At 38.4% G+C, this 17,921-nt stretch overlaps 1 protein-coding gene across 7 annotated transcripts in view; it reads right to left on the bottom strand.

Moving 5' to 3' along the window:
- CEP295 (centrosomal protein 295) overlaps positions 1 to 17,921 on the bottom strand; it is a 43,247-nt gene that overhangs the window by 13,982 nt on the left and 11,344 nt on the right. For 3 of the 7 annotated variants that reach the window (XM_040056397.1, XM_040056400.1, XM_040056401.1), the window contains exons 6-17: positions 16,405 to 16,518; positions 15,387 to 15,527; positions 14,095 to 14,278; positions 12,086 to 12,277; positions 10,974 to 11,198; positions 9,615 to 9,721; positions 7,618 to 7,830; positions 6,459 to 6,550; positions 5,258 to 6,326; positions 4,137 to 4,305; positions 3,849 to 4,001; positions 2,240 to 2,476 (exon numbers count right to left, since the gene is read on the bottom strand). In XM_040056397.1, the coding sequence (XP_039912331.1) occupies positions 2,240 to 2,476; positions 3,849 to 4,001; positions 4,137 to 4,305; positions 5,258 to 6,326; positions 6,459 to 6,550; positions 7,618 to 7,830; positions 9,615 to 9,721; positions 10,974 to 11,198; positions 12,086 to 12,277; positions 14,095 to 14,278; positions 15,387 to 15,527; positions 16,405 to 16,518 (2,896 nt within the window). The remainder of the gene's footprint in view (positions 1 to 2,239; positions 2,477 to 3,848; positions 4,002 to 4,136; positions 4,306 to 5,257; positions 6,327 to 6,458; positions 6,551 to 7,617; positions 7,831 to 9,614; positions 9,722 to 10,973; positions 11,199 to 12,085; positions 12,278 to 14,094; positions 14,279 to 15,386; positions 15,528 to 16,404; positions 16,519 to 17,921) is intronic. The other 4 variants (XM_040056399.2, XM_040056402.2, XM_040056404.1 and 1 more) reach the window with 3 other exon arrangements.

The following is a 17,921-nucleotide window of genomic DNA, read 5'->3' as shown; positions in this document are numbered from 1 at the left end:
CATAACTTCAAAGAATAAGGTTAAGGATCACACAAAGCACTCATTTGCTCTTACCTGTAGAGATACAGTTACATCTTGAAAACATGAGAAAAATGCAAACATGTTCTGGTAACAATCAAATTAAAAAAAAAAAAAAATCTAAAAACCAAAAGCATAAGTAATAACCTAAAATGAACCTTAAATTTTCCCTTCAGAAACTCTGTATTTAAAGTGCAAGGAATTGTAGATTTTCTTGTTGAAATACCACACTAGTTACTGAAAGTACCACAGAGAGCCTCACAGCTTACACATGATATATCAAGATTACTGCTGGCAGTTTTGGTTGCTGATCTGCTCAAGGGGACAATCCTCTTAAACAAATAATCACAGAAGCTTTGGGTTTTTTTCTTTTAATATAGATGTTCACATGAAGCTTCCTAATCCTCTTACATAAACTATTGCATTGTTCATATACAATATTCTATAATGTAAAAAGACACTACACCAAGATATTTTATATTAATTTGGTAACAACTGCTCTAGCAATAGTTCTAACAACTTAGAAAAATACAAGTCTTTTCTTCAAATATTGTCAAAAGACAAAATGCTCTCATGATAATCAAAGTTCAAAGATAGATACACTTCAAAAGGGGCATTCTGAGAAATAAAGAAACAGCTGAAGGAAAATGAGCTTATATGTACTTATTCAAAACAACTCCAATTCCAAGTAAATCCAATTGAATTGGAAATGATGTCTCAATGCAAACTAAATGAAAAATTAAAGCTTAGGGACAGTGGTGAAATTTCTAGCAGAACCAGGAGATGTGTACTACATAGTTGTACTGCTTATAACAATGGGCATACGAAAGCTGCCATGTTCCTGAGAAATCCTCTGCAGCTCCAATAATATTTTAGATGGATCCTGAAAACTGTACTGGACCATTCAATGCTGTCATCTTGTAATAAGCTTCCAATTGCTTTAGTGAATGTTTTACAAACCAGTCATCTTTGTTCTTTTATAAAGCCGGTCAAGTTACCAATAACGTGTTTAGTAGGTTTCAATGTCCCTGTAACAAAATTTTTTTGAACAGTCACAAAACTTTCTAACAAAAACTTTTTCTTGATAACCAAAACAACTTGTTTTACTTTATGGAATCAGACTAACTCTGCCACCTGTGTACATGGCCTATCCTCAAAGGTATTCCTGTTCAATAAAAGCTCCTCACAGACAGACAAGAATAAAGCTAAAGCAGTCCTTTCAACATTGCACTGCTGTTCCTTTTGACTTATTCAGTGGAGCATGTGAAAAGCCTGTGAAGGTTACTAGAAAAGGTCAAAGTAGAATGGACCTCTCTTGAATACTGGCTATGCGCAGACTTCTCTTAGTCAGGAGAGCTGTCACAGCTACTTGAAAATTCCAAGTGTCTGGCTCAGCTCTAGCATTGTGTCAGTCTCACAAGATGAGAGTCAAGCCTAATGCACTGTGAGCCGATAGTCACAACTTCCTAATTACATAGAAATTGCAGATACAAAACAAGGCAATAGGACACAATGGAATGAAGCTGCATTAGGGCAAGCTCAGACTGGACATTAGGAAAAGGTTTTTCACTGAGAGGGTGGTCAGTGGTCAGTCACTGGGACACATTCCCCAGAGAAATGATCACAGCACTAAGGCCATCGGAGATCAAGGAGCAACAGGGCAATAGTTTAATTTTAGTTAATCCTGGGAGAAGCAGGGAGTTGGACTTGATGATCCATATAGGTCTTTAAATTTGAAATATTCTACAGTTCTCAATTTCCGTGTCTGTCACACCTAAGACATGATTATTTCAAAATTTTTTTGAGTTGATGACCCCAGCCTTCTATTTTTTGTACCAACCGTGTTTTTAAGTAATTTCTTATACACACTGATCTTTCAGTGGATGTCTACATCTACACATTAACAAGGTTCCCACCTGGAATACTTGCAAACCTTTACAATTCTACAGGTTACAGATGAAAGGCACATGCCCTGGACAAGAAACTGTTGACTAGCTGTGAAGTGTACTGCAGAATGGTAATGGATCACAAAAACCCAAAAGATAAAAACTCATTCATTCTGATACAAGTGCTTATTGAAACACCCTTTTTTTACACTCAAAATTCAACAGCATTAAATAGCACTGCATGATCTTCAACAAGTCAGGTCATATTCTACAAATAAGCAGGAGCAAAGTCATCACTGCTGAATGGTATTCTTGAAGGGAGAGGATTTCCTCACCTGACTCATATGAGGTTTCAGCAGCCATCATCAGCAATTCTTGTAATAATCTCCCTGATGGATTAGTTTGCCTTGGACTTCCATTGGAGGCTTTTCTTTCACAGTGTGTGAAGCCCAAAGGAAAGGTGCCTTCATGAAGAGCATGACTGTGATGTTTCACACAAGCAAACTCCCCAGAGGTTGAAATCAGAGAAGTTTCTCCAGTACCATCGTGTGTTTTATCTGAATTTAAAACATCTGTAATCAGTTTAAGTATAAAAAGGAAGTGTTTTGCACTTCATGAGGAACATTAAGATCCACATTCTATTCCACAGAAGTAAACTGCTGAATTTGTATGGTCTCCACTTTAACAAATTTAGCCATATCACATCAGCCTATGCATTATACAGGGTGAAAGATTATACAGATCATAGACTTCCCAAAAACTAATTCCTATCTGCACCGACGTATTTCTTCAAAAAATCTCAAACAAAATTTTTCACATAGCAAATCCAAGAAAACTTGCAGTTACTTCTCCAGATCCAGAGGTAATACAACTCTGCACTGATTTAAAGATTTTTTTTTTTTTTCCTACAGCCCTTTTTGGCCACCCAATCCAATAAAAATCTCAAGTTTTTACTACCTACCATGACCAATGATTTGGTAATATAGGAATAAATCACCTGTGGATAACAATAGTATTATATATAGCTAAGTGTAAGTTACTAAGCCAAGTGCTTTTGAGAACAGAAATATATTCTTCCATCAAAACCCTCCCCAACAGAAGTTGCTGTCTAATCGAGATACCAAATTGGTCCAATAAGAATTGTTCTCATTAACTGTTGCTAACTAGCATTAATTACTTTTCTTTAATTGAAGGATATCCCATTATCAGTTGTTTCATTATTTTGCAATGAATGCCAGCCTGACGGGCCTATAATTACTCACATTGTTCTGCTGAGCCTTTTTAAGAATACAACATAAAATCTTTGTAAAATATGCCTTACATTTTAGATGTGAAAAGACACTGAAAAGAAATTAAATGTTTACCTTCAGAAAACATGAGTTTGTTGTTAAATAATGCTCCTTACAGAGAATTGCAAAGCATTGCTTGCAGACTGTAACAAATATATTTATAAAATTTTTATTGCTCTCCAAATTTTTTTTTTTGCAACGAGTGTTTTTTAACTAGAAAAAGAACCTAAAAAGATGGTCTAAAAGTTTCTGTAGAAGCCTCATATTAACACCTTACTTGAAAGATTTCATAGTCACTTTCTTGATATGATCCAAAGGTAAACCTTTTAACAAAATCTACCGACTTCTCTTTAGAATTACAACTGCCTATTGACACAGATTCTGCCCAAAAGAAAAATCAACAGGGAACTCAGGTCATGGTGTAAGTGAATTTTCTTTTCCTGGTGAAATTTTGTTTAAGTTATGTTTTTTTCTAGACAGACACTCACAGAATAAACTTCTCTGAACTACAAATTTGCTACTATGTAAGTTATACTTTAAGAAAGGCAACAGTATCAGCTGTTATTTCCAAATAATCTCACGGACTCCTCAGAAAAGATTATATTCCTCCAATCTACTACTCATAACAGCACTTATTATATATTTTATGCATTACCTGCCAAAGAGATGCTGCAACTCTTCGGTGTGTCTACCTCTGGTATAACACTAAGTTCATGTTGTTCCAAACCAAGCCCTAACTTGACTTTTGTCACTGGTGGTTTGGAAGCTCTCGATTTCTGTTCTCTACAGAGAACTTTCTCAGATTGTTCTGCAAAACAAAATTTAGTATTGTACAATAATATGTGTACACACACACACATCTCAACTTGGAGAGCTGGAAGAGAACTCCATCTCAGCTGTAAAAGAGTAAAAATCATAATGAAAAATAACATAACAGCCTTACCAGTTTGCTCAACTGAAGCAATGCACCGTGAAATTGTTTCACTTCCGTGAGATTTATTCCTGCCACTCTCTTGCTGGTAGTTTTCTGAGATTTGGAAGAAGTCAGTTCTCTTAATCCTGACAGGCTTTTGTGCCTCTGTCATCTCTTCATTTGGGCACGTAAGTCTCACCTTAAAAGGGGGGAAGCAGTTCTATGTAAGATTATATTTATACTCATTTATCAAAAAAGCATTTTCTCTGTGTATTCCATGCAGGACAACATTGAGCACATTGTGAAAGTAGTTCTATTATGCACAATACCAGACAGATCTGCTTAGCTCACAAAAACATTTGGACACGGAGATATTTTACTGAGTTCTACAAACTTAATGTGCTAAAAAACAATTAGTTACATTTTCAAGGCTTTTGTGAGATTAGATCAAGAGTACTCATCATTTTTAACAGGAACAATTTCTGAAAAGTCTGCTTTTAGTTTTTCAGCTCCTGAATGCAAGAATTTTAGCTGCTTGGAGACTGCAAAATGAAAAGACAGGAACCTTAGGGAACAGTTATTCTTCTAAGATGGCTTCTGTTTTAAAAAAAAAAAACCACAAGGAGACACAAAAGGAGGTTCTTTAGAAGCTCAAAAATAAACTCAGATTTTTCTTCTGTTACTGAGAAGCAAGAAAATTACAACTCAAGACTTCAGCTGCCAAACCAATTTCCTAGTGGGTACACACAAAAAGGTGATCTTTAAAGATTATCTATTCAAGATGCTTATGATATCCTTTGAGGTATTACTTAAACATTTTTAATACAAGAGCTGTTTTACACATAGAGATGCATTTATAGATACGAAGACAGCTCTACCTACATTTATTTTAAACAACGTAACAATTTTAATAGGCATTATGTTCAGAGACCAAGCCTGGACCTTCACGATATTTCTGTTAGACAACAAAACTGTGCTCTTGGAGCTTTACAGAGGAAAAGTACTGATAACAAATTACAGGTCCTAATTAAAATTTTCATTACGGTAAATCACCAAAAATTACCAACACTCCACAGGGTAAACCACAGATTGACTTTTAAGTTTGATCACCTACTAGAAGATTACCCATCCAAAGTGTTTATAAAGCTTACCTGCTTGTTTAGCAATTCTTTCAAAGCCTCTTGCTGTCTCTGCATCTGCTCCTTCAATTTATCTTGCTTCTGCAAAAGTAGTTTTTCTTGTATTCTCTGTTTAGAAAGAAGAGCTTCTCTTTGTGCATCTAGCTGGTCTTGCAATTCTTTCAAATACTTCTGCTGAGCTTGGATGCTTTCTGATGAAGCCAACATTCTGTCCCTTAAACTCAGTATAGCAGAATGATTTAATGAAGATGCATCTCCTGCTTTTGATATCAAGAATTCCTCAGCACCCTGGGCTTTAGATTCTTCATGTGCTAGAATCGTGGGTTCAGAAAGATTGAGGAGTTGATCAGGGCTTGTTTTGTTGCTGCTCTCTACAGATCCCTGCTGACAGACTAAAGGATCAGCTGAGGCTGATCTCTTCGTTGCTGGCATGAGGGGTGTCTTAAAAGGATGCCTTTCTCCAGCTTCTGTCCTGGTTTGATAATTAGATACCTTCTGAGATAACTCTGAAGAGTGTACTGTTTCTGAAGACTCAGAGGAACTTTCTGCAGGCAACACAAATCTAACGTGTTGTTGGCGTGCTTCCGGCTGTGTTCTTACTGCAGTCACTTCTTTCCTGACTGACCCTGGTAGCAAATGGGACTGGAATGGCTCTCTGATGTGATTATTGGCCGTTTCAAACATTCCCACTTGTTCCTGTGAAGGACAGTCACGGGGCAAGCGAAACTCTCCATGCTTCAATTCTGATGTTTCTGAAAACTGCACTGATTTTCCAGCACAAGTCTCATGCACTTGCTCTTCCTGCTTCTGTGAAGATGGTTTTTCCAACATACCCAATGTTCCTGAAAATGCAGGTAATGACTGCGCATATTCTTGGGTATGAACTTGCTCCGATGCCTGGTGCTGTGCTGGCTGTGCTTCTTGTGTCTGCAGGAGCAGCTCTGAGACAGGCTCTAAATTAATGGACTTTGTCTCCCTTGTGCTCAGAGGTATTTCAGAAGCAGACAAGTACCTTTGCTTCAGTGCATCCTGATACTTCTGCAGATTCTTTCTAGCTTCTTCAACAGTTTGTTTGTGCAGCCTGAACAGAGCGAAAACATGAATTTTTTTAGAGCACTGCAAGAAGAAACGTCAATTTCAATAATCAAGGCAATTGAAATTACTTTGAACAGGCATTCCATAAAGACACTTCACATTCCATAAAAACACTTACCTTTTTTGCTGCAGAAGGCGTTGTTGAAAATTACGTATCATCTGTCTGTGACTGTCTCCTCTTGGGCTCCTGGCTTCTGAGACATTTCCAGTCTAATCGAAATAAAGCAATTTAAATTGCACATATACAACTAACTCACAGAAAACTATTATGGCAGCAACCTTAAGCTGCATGTTCTTCTGCCTAAGTTTACAGAAGCCGCTGGGTACCGCGTTTGAAGTCGGTGAGATTTCAGCCTGAGGCAATGAAGCTAAAGGAGTTTCTAGAACAGATGGCCCAGAGCTACAGCCCCTCTCTGCACACACCATCAAAGTCAACGGTGCTTACAGCAGCTCAGCATAAAGAGGGAAATATACCCTGCAAACTCAGGGAACAATGAGCCAACATAGCTGCACTTCCAAGGCAATCAGGCTCTCAAAAGAGTACTGGTTGTGCAAATGAAGCAAGATTTTATATATAAATATATTACTTTCCTTCAACATCCTCCATAAATTCCTCTTCTTTAAGCAGCTGTTTGAGATTTAAACAGGCAGATTTTTGTGTCTTTTTTTTTCCCCACTATTTCTTTTTTCCATCTTGAAAAAGCTTATGCCTACATGCACAATCATTATCTGACTATAATCAGATTTTACCAACAGGTATTATAAACAGATGTGCTGCCCCTGGGACTATAGAGAGAATACAACAGCAAAAGTCACAATCATAAAATCAAAGAATATCTGAGCTGAAAGGGACCCACAAGGTCATCACAGTCCAGTTCCTGGCCCTGCACAAGACCATGCCCAAGAGTCACAGCATGTACCTGAGACCATTGTCCAAACACTTCTTGAACTCAGAGAGGCTTGGTGCTGTGACCACTTCCCTGGGAGCTGTTCCAGTGCACAACCATCCTCTTGGGTAAAAACCATTTTTTTTCACAGTATCTAACCTAAACCTCCCCTGACACAGATTCATGCCACTCCTTCGGGTCCAGTGATACCATGTGAAATAGAAACTTGTACATGGGAAAAGGAAGCTTTAATATGTACAAATTTCCAATTCACAGCCTAAGAAAGAAAAATTGTCTTAACTGATATGGTTTAAAATTGGTAAATGGTGTTCTTTATTTTTATTATGATAGTAAATTAAAACCCACACACAATTTTCTGTAATTCTTCACCTCATGTTCCATTTGGTTCTGCTGATCTGTGGAAGGGAGACTGTGGCTTTGCACCAGCTGACCTTGCTCTTCCTCTTCTTTTTTTTTCTTAGCCTCCCCCAGACAGGTTTGCATTTGGATCTTCAGATAATCAGCCTCCAAAAGAGCTTTCTCTTCCTCAATTCTTTTAATCAAGGCCAGCTGCTCCTGTTTCTGTTTCTCTATTTCCTTATTCTATCAAAAAGAAAAATGAGGGGGAATCTCTAGAACTGAATGACAAAGAAACCAGACTGCTCGCACGCACTACCACACACAAACCTTCATTCCAAATTACAAAAGAAATTCTATTGCTATTCCACAGTGACAGGTATTTCCAAGTTGCAATAGACCTTTAAAAGTACTTCCAAAATCTACAGCAATAACTTTGTTTTGCTGGCTCAATATTTCTACCAGTCCTTGAATCCATTTCTATTACATTATCATCTGTTCTCAAATTAATAAAATGGATAAAAACAGAATCTACTCAAGATATGTTATCATTTTCCAAAGACTGCAAATGAAGTCCTGCTCTTAAACTTACCCGAAAAATCTATTTTGCATTTTACTGTTTTTCAAAGTCTAATGCATCTAAACATTAATTCAAGCATTACAAAAGCTTCTGAAAATGCTAATGTACAACCACTTTGAGAGCAGTCCATAAGCTTCTGAAGTAGTCTATTTATTATTATTCTCTTTCCATGTATCTATCAGCTACAGTTCATTTAGATCCACACTTAGCGACAGCATATGTGATTTTAGACTAGAAGCAAAGAAAAATTTCAAAGTACTGGTAAAGATAAAGTGGACAACAGCCTTTAATGACAGTCTGAATGGGGATGTCAGGAAAAGCAACCTGAGAACAGTTAATGTGGACACACAGCTATGTATGCCTGGCCAGGCGCAAAGTGGGAGGAAATGAAGGTTAAAGTGTTACAAGTTCAGGCTCAAATGCACAAACAACGGTGGCCTGAAGGGAGAAAACAAGAAGGATGGGGCTTCATAATCTGAAGCTGCAATTGGAAAATTAAAGCCCAATATGCAAATAGACCTAAATTTATAAAAGTGTCAGACCTTGTGACTGCTCATCCATTTCGGGTCCACCTTGGGTGTAGCCCTGGCCAGGCTCTTGTACTGCCCAAGGTGGATCCTTAAAGGCCTTTTAATAAACATCTACTTCATTCTCTAGCTCTTTCCAGTCTCTGTTTCAGGTCAGCCTTCCCAAAGCATCAAAAGAAAGTAGCCACACTTTCATAAAGGACCTGTTGCTTGTATTATTATTTTTTTTTAATATTATCATTCTGTTAAATTTTTGTTTCCTTTATTTCTGGACTTAAACTCTGCAATTGAAGACTGCACATAAACCCAAATTTCAACTTTTCTTTTTTATTGGTAAACCACAACACAACAGCAGTTAGGTCTCTAGGGATACAACACAAATTAAAATACAATGAAACACATAGACAACAGATATAATGAAATAATGCACAAAGTTATTATTTTCTAAATGTAATAAATATAGCATTCCCAGAGACACAAAAAACTTTCTGCATTTGCTTCCTAGATAACCAAAATAAAAAAACTACTCAAGGTTTGTATGCTTTTCCTGTCACTTCTAAACACAATTCCTTAGACTTTGCTACATTATTACACAGGGTTAATAAAGTTTTCAGAGCTGTGTATTGCTGACTATATCCTCCCCTTTATAAAACAAAGGTATTAATGTACAACTGGGAATCTCATTTAACTGTGACTACCCTTGCCTACAGCACTTGTTAGATTTGAAGAAACTGGGGGTTTTCACTTCATTCTAAATTCCAGCTACAGTTTCACCGTTTTTGAGAAGTATAGAAAATGTTACAGTGAAAGCTTAAATGTTAAGAGCACTTCTAGCTGCTGTATAACCTGAAACATTTTAAATCTTCTGTAAATCTTTTTTTTTACACCACAACTGAGACGGCAATAAACACAAACATACTTACCCGCTTCTGTCTCTCCTCTTCTATTCTGATTTTAGCTGCTTGTTCTTGAGGATGGATTGGAACTGATTTTTCATCTGCAACTGTATTTTCCAACATTTTCAGAGGGTCTAAAATATACATGTTACTTAGCTGTAATTGCAGTCAGGGTGAGCCTTGGATCTTCTTTACATCTTGCTTTACAGTTTCCCAATATCCCTCAACAAAATGCCTAAGCTGCTCTTGAAAAGATCTATATCCTACTACTCTGCCTGTCTCCATAAGCTGGAAAATCAGTTTTTTATATTATTTAAGTGCTTAATAGTCCCTTATTGTATCTCTTTCTTGAATACACAGTAATGACCCAGCTTCAAAGGGACTGAAAATTACTTCTAATATTACTTGGGAGTCCAAGAGCAAGTTCATCCTGAAGAATCAAAAGTCACACTTTAACCTCTTGGAACAAAGAGGGTCTAAAACTGGCAGTACTGGGCAAATGATCTAACATTTGGCTATTGCACAAAAAGCAAGTCTCAATCTTGTACTGTTAGCTTGAAATAGCAGCACATTTTCCCCAAGACATGGTTTCACTCACGCTGCACTCTCCAATCCCCAGTCATTTTGGTGGCAAAGTCATGTATATGATGGAACTAAATCACTTTCTCTTGTTAAAAAAAAAAGCACCTTATGAAAGCAAAACACCCAAACAACCAAAACACACACCACAACTTGATCACTTTAAAACTTCAGAAATCCCACTTAGCATACAAGATCACCAGTTCACCATTAGCCTAACCAGAAGGGCCCCAAGGACAGACATGGGAAGTAACCCCAAGCTGATCTGGCTATCAAACAAATTGCAATGTCCAATTGCAATAAATTCCAATTTTACAAAAAGATTTTTCGGAATGGTGCCTAAAAGCAGAAGAAAACTCCACTCATCAGCTTATGCTCGTCTTGGGCATTTATAGCTGTGACTCTCCAAAGAAAGTGGCGTTTCCAGTTCAACAGGTACAGAACTTCAATGCTGACTTTTGCACTGAGAATTCTATCCCTGGAGGCAAACACCTATTAAAGCACAGCAACACCAAGTGTGACAAGAATGTGAGTGAGATTTGAAAGACAGAAAAGTACTTTTAACATCTCACCTCTTCAAGATCTTAATGGACAAGTTGGACATAAGAGCAAAAACCTCTCCTATTTGTGGTCTCAACAAATCCACAATGCCTTGTGGGCACAGAAAGGAAACTGCACTTTCATCCAACCTGACAAATCTTTTTAACACTGAAAGTTCATTAAACAGTTTTGTCACTGTCATAGTTCGCCTGTACAAGTCTTTTTGCTCCTACACAACAAACTTTGATCCAAGTATGTACTGTGTACCTTTGGCTTCAGACGCTGTATTTTTCTGCTGCTCCTTGTTAAGTTCTAGATCACGTAATGGTCTCTTTTCACTAGCAGTTGTGCCTGATTCAATAGTTTCATATTCACTTTGACTCTCTTGCTCACTTTTTGATGTCCACTCCTCTTTTTGGCTTCTAATTTTGTTCAACAATTTCTTTAAGGCAAGTTTTGATCGAGGTTGGACAATTTTTCCTTCTTCATGCCCTACAAAGAATATATACTGTTAAGAGTTTTTGGTAATGAATATCTTCATATCATAAAGAAAAAAAAAAAAAACCTATTTTTTTTAAATTGCTCACAGAGTTGGACAAATAGCTTAGGTCTATTTTTTAAATCTAAGCAAAATTTTCTCTTACCTGCAAGAGAGAAGCTGTAAATTGTCTCTGCAAGCTATAAAAGAAGGACTAAGCTGGATGCAATGTTTTATAGTCAAACTGTAGCAGAAATATGCAGTACTATCCCCCCTCTGCTTTCTATCAGCACTGGCAACACAATGCACCACAGACCAAACACCAGACTCTGGCACCCAAGGGATGCAGAAGCGTTTGGCCAAGCAGCAAAGTTCACTGAGGCACTCCTGGCTCGCAGCACATGACCCTGGACACGGCACAACCAAACAGCACGCTCATGCATCCATTCCAGCCTACTCACAATGTGCAGCAGCTCAACCACAAGCCTGAACATAAAGGACACACAATAAGCAGACTATAAAGCTTCAACTTTGAAATATCTCAAAATGGAAAATATTTAAGTTCACACCTCAGCATCAGTCCATAATTTATACTAATTGCACAGGAATAATTATGGTTAACAGTGTAGTTCTTACAACTGAAAATTATTCTCAGTATACAAATGAACTGAAGCATATCAGAAAAAGAAGTTACATTTTCATTTTTAAATTCATAATCATTAGGGTATTATCATCGAAGCTAAAGATAAACCAAATTATACTGAATTATTTTACACACATTAAGAAGTTTTACTGCTTAAGGCATTTCACTTATTACTAAAATTTATTTGATATACTAGACTAATCTTTTCTAATATAAAATGAAAAGTTTTAAGTTAAATATGAAGCTTAGAAGTTTTACTTTCTGGTTCATTAGGGACCTCCTCTTCTATCACATGTTCTGATGCTTGTTGAGTACCACAAGGAAGCTCTGATTGAGTGTCACAAGCAGATTCATGCTCCAAAGAGATATCAAGATCATTATCTTGAAGTCTGTCAGAAGGGGCTGGCAAAGGTTGTGGCTCAAACTGCAAAATCAGGTCTCCTTTCATGTCTAATCAAAAGAGCACAATGAAATAAAATGACCATTTGGAATACAAATCAAACAACATTGCAAGACTACAGTCACACACAAATCCCCAGGAAAATTCAAATAACAATAGGTTATTTCACAACAGACTTAATTCAACTTTTTTTCCCCACCAAAACACAAGGTTCAAAACCATTTAGAATCTATTCATTCAGAATCTCCACAGCAGTTCCCACTAGAATATGCTATGTTTTTCAGAATAAAAGTTCATGTGATAAAAGGCTCAGCTTTATACCAAAAGCAGCTCACAAGAAAAATTACACATGATCCCAGTAACTTCATCAGGGAAAAGACACACCCTGACCTGGCTGCTCACAATGTCACCACAGGAGAGTGATTGCACAGTCCAGGTGTGAAATCCCAGAGACTGCACAAGGAATTCTCTTGTAATCACTTTACTGACTGAGTGGGTTACGGCCTACAAGGGATGTAGGACACAGGGGAAGATCACCTTGAAAGTCTACACTTGGTACATATACTTAGAGGAGGAACCCAAAGCAGGGGAAAGAAAGGATCAAGTTAGTCAGGGGCAGAACAACTGTGAGATAAAAATGTAAAAATAGTGAGATAAAATGAGATAGCCAGTACACTTGTCTGGACATGCACTGTGCCTGTTCATGCAGTCTGTTCTGTCTTTTCACTGAATTCCACTTGTAGCTGTTTTCCTATGTGAGGAACAGAGTGTGTTTTGTATGCATGTGTGTGCACAGTTAAGGGCCAGTAACTGCAACAGGGACCAGAAGTCAGAGGTGCACCTGTGTCTACAGCACTGCCAACTGCAGAGGCTGTAATTAGTGTGTTGAGGTGGGTATGAGTATCAGCATGCAGTGGCTAGCAAATCACAAGCCAGACTGGCCAGCAGGAATGGTAAGAGGCTTAGGAGCTACACATCAGGCAGCTGTAAGACTGGGCTGGGTATTGCAGAGGCCAGGGGACTGATGAGTTGTCTAGTGAAGGGATCAGGAGATCCAAGCATTCAAGGCAGCTACAGAGGAGAGGAAGGGATCCTAAGAAACTTGCCAGAACAGGTGTGCGCATCTCCAAGACTACAAGAGGATCCAGGGTCAGTTACTGGATAGACTGAGCATATAAAGTCAGTTCCCACAGGAATCCATAGCATGTGCATGTCTGTGCATTAAGCTCTCATGCCCAGCTGGGTCTGTGCAGCAACAACTGGAGGGGAGCAGCAGATCTTGGGGCTTCACATGCCCAGCAGCCAGCAGCTGGGAAGACTAAGGATCAAGCACCAGCTGCCAGGTAAGAGGGAGTGTCTAAAGCTATTCACCAAGTGATCCATAGCTCATGTTTGAGCACATATGCACTTGAATGCATACATGACTATGAGAGGTAACCCTAAGGCTCCAGGCTCCACCATGAATCACTGGGTAGACTGGGTGTCCAAGACCTGAGGAGGATCTGTAGTGTACCAGATAAGAGACCTGGGATACAGGAAACAACTCCTGGGTAGACCGAGTGTCTAAGACCAACTGCTGGAGGGATCCATAGCATATTACAGACTTATATCCTACTAAAAGGCCTTCATCTTGATCAGCCAGAGCAGAAGGAAGTCATTTGTGCTCTTTGTATTTAATGTGAGAGCTGTGTTTTCCCTGTTGGCCTGCACAGCCAGCTGTATGGATGTGCCCTGGAAGGCTGTCTGTGCGTGTGCCAGCTATGAACGCACACACGGCCTCGCTACCGGCTGCACTTGGGAAGAGGCAGCTGCAGCAACCTCTCCTTCCCTGGGTACCAGATTCAGCAACTTCCAACAAAGAACTTACTCCTGTCTTCACTGTACATTTCTTCAAATGCAGACTCCAGTTCTCTCTGCCATTCTTCTTTTATTTCCATGCGTTTGCATGGTGGCACTGAAAGCTGAGGTGGCATCTGTGCGACAACCTGTCTCCTGCGCATCCGATCCTGAGCTTGCATTTGCTCCAGTTCTTCCAGGAGCCTTGCCCTGTCCTTCAAGAATAAAGAAGGGATAACATAAACCTTCAGTGTTCACATTCAGACAGCCACATTATCAAGACTGATAAAAAGTGCTTCCATTTGGTTACCATGATGTTTGGTTAATGTTCAAAGTTAATCCTACTCTAGGCAGAAAGTGCTTCCTCAGGAGAAGGCTGCATCAGCCCTTTAGACACAGGAGTCACCAAGACTACCACCTAGAAGATCTGATGTTAAATAAAAGATCAGACTCTACACCTGTAGGCCAACTTTACTCAAGAAAATTAAAACTTCTGTTTCAGAAGGTAAACGAGTACTTCTTTTGCCAAGTGACTTTTGTTAGTATATTATTCAGCAGTTGCTGCTTCTTGAGATGTAAACTAAATACTCTTAGGCACAGAGTATATGTGAGAGCTACTAAAAAAAAAAAAAAAAAGTCATTTGTTGGGGTTTTTTTTCCTGTTAATTTCTGGAGCACCACTAATATTTCCAGAAATCCACATCTTAGTTTGGTTACTCATTCAGAGCCAATCATATCCCAGCTGATTAAAAAAGCAAGCTTTTCTTTTTCTAGCCACCAAAAATATTTGTGAACCTATCAGACAATAACTTTTTTTGGATGGAGATCACAGTACTAAGACTTTTGTAAGTAGCTCAATTTTTATTTCTTAAAGGAAACTATTTCAACATTTCCAGACTTGCACACTAACAGAATGTCAGACTTTAAGTAAAAACTTAGAAAAGTTTTCAAAACATAAAAGAACTCATTACCTTCTTAGCAATATTTTTTTCCCCTGAAGTACAGAATCACTGACTTCAACTAAAGCTAATGTGGAAAAGCAGAACTCTTCAACTAGTGAAAAAGTTTTGCTTGACTATTACCTATTGGTTAATAGCTGGTCAAACATTCAGATAACAAAAATTAAGAGGATGTTCTTTCATTCTCATTCCTTCCAGATGCCAAAACAAACAGATTTTGGTTTTTTTTTCATAAAGACATTCTGCAAACTTTATTCCATCAATTTCCCTCCTGTAAATCTAATTCCTTTATTAATCACCTACCTACAACTTACTTAACAGTGGTCTTTCTGGCATTAAAAACATGCATAACTATTTTGCCCACCTTGGCCAACTGGATCTTCTTCAAGGCGTGATTTCCTCTAACATGTGCCTTTTCAAGCTGCTTTCTTCTCTCCCTCTCTGCCTCCCTGTGTAGCTCCTCCAAACGTCTCCCTTCTTCTTCAGCAGCTAAATGAGCATCTGGCTGACAGTCAATCAAGAGTTTAGTTCACAAAATTCTTTGATAGTTTAAAGCATATGTAACAATAAATAAATGAATAAATCTGCAGCAAAAGCACTTAAAAAAAGACATACAATGCCATATGAACAACCTTGAATGTTTATGTTGCAAGCAGACCAAAATAATTTATTACCTTTGGAAAAGAAGTCATAGTTACGTATTTTGTAAGTTTAGGTGACAAAGTGTTCTCGTTTCAAGCTGGATAATCAATTATATGATTTATTTGTTATAGTATGGTTATAGAGTGATTATTTTTCCTATAATACATGGTAAAATGAATGATATGGTCAGCATTACAGACTGAGTATTTCTATCCCTCATGGTTTTCTTTTAAACAAGGGGAAAAAAAATCCCTTAAATATTTTCAGTCTCATTTGGGAAACCAGCAATTATCTGGAACTTTTAAAGAAGAAAATTCTTACTAACATAAAAATAAAGTACTTAGGAAAAACAAAGTCATTCCAAATAAGCAAGGCAAATACAAGGCAAGTGTGGGTGTACACAGTGAAAAAGAGGGAAGAGAGAAAGGCAGGGCAACTGCAGCTATCAGTTCAGCATAAGCCACAAGTCCTCCAGTTTGAACATTGTACCAGTCTTGTGATCTGACCTTCTAATAACAGCCTGTTCACAAGGGACTGCCAGGTGTGATTCCCATAGTGACTGAGCATGTAACAGGCTGCACAAGCCTGCCCATCAGAGATTCTCTTAGGAAGTAGTGTAACAGCTGCTTTATATAAGCTCATGTCTTTAAACATGTTCCAACAGCTGATATCCAGACAATGTATGCAAGGTAAAGAAACACATATGTAAGACTGCAGCACAAACACTTGGAGTTAATCACCTGCTCTCCAGCCACTTCTCTGTCCACCAAAGCTTGAGCAATATGGTAACGTGTAACAGAAAAGTTGCCAGCACCACAGGGCTTCATCGCAATGATCTTTTTCACTTCAAAACTCTAGGAAGAAACATACAACTACAGCTGTATCACAGAACAGTATCTCCACCAAAGCAACTGAACTTCACTAAGAATTGATCACTATAGCTGAAATTATTATTAAAAGAAACTCACCCCACCAAATTCTGTCCTGAAAATATTGTTTAAAACCTTATATACATGTAATAATTAATAAATCACATCAGCACAAAGGAGATCTAGAGGACTTTAATAACAGAGAGCATCTAACAGTCTCAGGCAAACCCCTGCAACAGAAATTGATGTTCATCAATGTCATGTTTCAAAAGCACTAATTTAAAAGCACTTGAGTTTAATGCATTAATACAAATCCCCCTTACGACAGCTGTTACATTCACCTCAGAGCAGGGCAACCACAGACCCACAATATAATTATACCCAACAGTAAAGCAACACTTGTCAAGTACAGACTTGCTTCGGGAAACTCAGAGCCATTATGTCCAATTTACTGGCTGACCAGAGAAAAGAGCATTTTCTGTAACTTCACTGAAATGTGTCTATTCATAGAATGCTAAGTTGCTCTGTTTTTTTTACAAGTTTTGGGTACACTAACACATTCCAATTCTTTTCTGGAAGTTTGAACAGTGAGTTATCAGACCCTCCCTCATCTCTGGCATACCCTCATGTTCTCAGTAGCAAAGTAGCTAGCCAGTATCCTGTAGGACCTGTCTTTGTACTTAACATCTCTTCCATTTATATTCTCCCAGCTTCCTCTTCCCTCAGCCTCCTTCTAAAAAGGTGTTCTTATCCACATTAACTAAACCAGAAAGACTAATAGCTTGAGTGGTCTAAAACTAACATGACCATAGGGAAATGCACGCACACACAGAGCAGCATTAAGGCTCAGGAATATCTTAAACTTATTGCTGCATAAGAGGTATACATCATTTCAGTATTGACTATCACTATTTTATGAAGAAAGTAAAGTACCTTTAGAAAGTGAAGTTTTTACATGAAAATCAAAGAATCACAGAATTTATATTGGAAAAAACCTTCATCAAGTCCAGCCATTAATTCAGCACTGCCAAGTCCACCACCAAACCGTGTTCTTGAGCGCCGTAACTCACATCTTTTAGATACCTCCAAGAATGGTGACTCCACCACTTCCCAAGCAGCCTGTTCTAGTGCTTGAGAAGCCAGTGAAGAACTTTTTCCTAATATCCAGCCTAAACTTCCCCTGGTGCAACCTGAAGCTATTTCCTCTTGTCCTCTCACTTGTTACCTGGCTGAGGAGACCAACCCTCGCCTGGTTACAGCCTCCTCTCAGGCAGCTGTAGAGAATGACAAGGTTCCCCCTGAGCCTCCTTTTCTCCAGGCTAAACACCCCCAGCTCCCTCAGCTGCTCCTCCTCAGCTTTGTGCTCCAGACCCTTCCCCAGCTCCGCT

The sequence above is a fragment of the Hirundo rustica genome, chromosome 2 (genome assembly GCF_015227805.2).
Source record: "Hirundo rustica isolate bHirRus1 chromosome 2, bHirRus1.pri.v3, whole genome shotgun sequence".
Lineage (NCBI taxonomy): Eukaryota > Metazoa > Chordata > Aves > Passeriformes > Hirundinidae > Hirundo > Hirundo rustica.
Note: the sequence above shows the minus strand (reverse complement) of the source record. Positions and strands in the feature narration are given on the sequence as shown.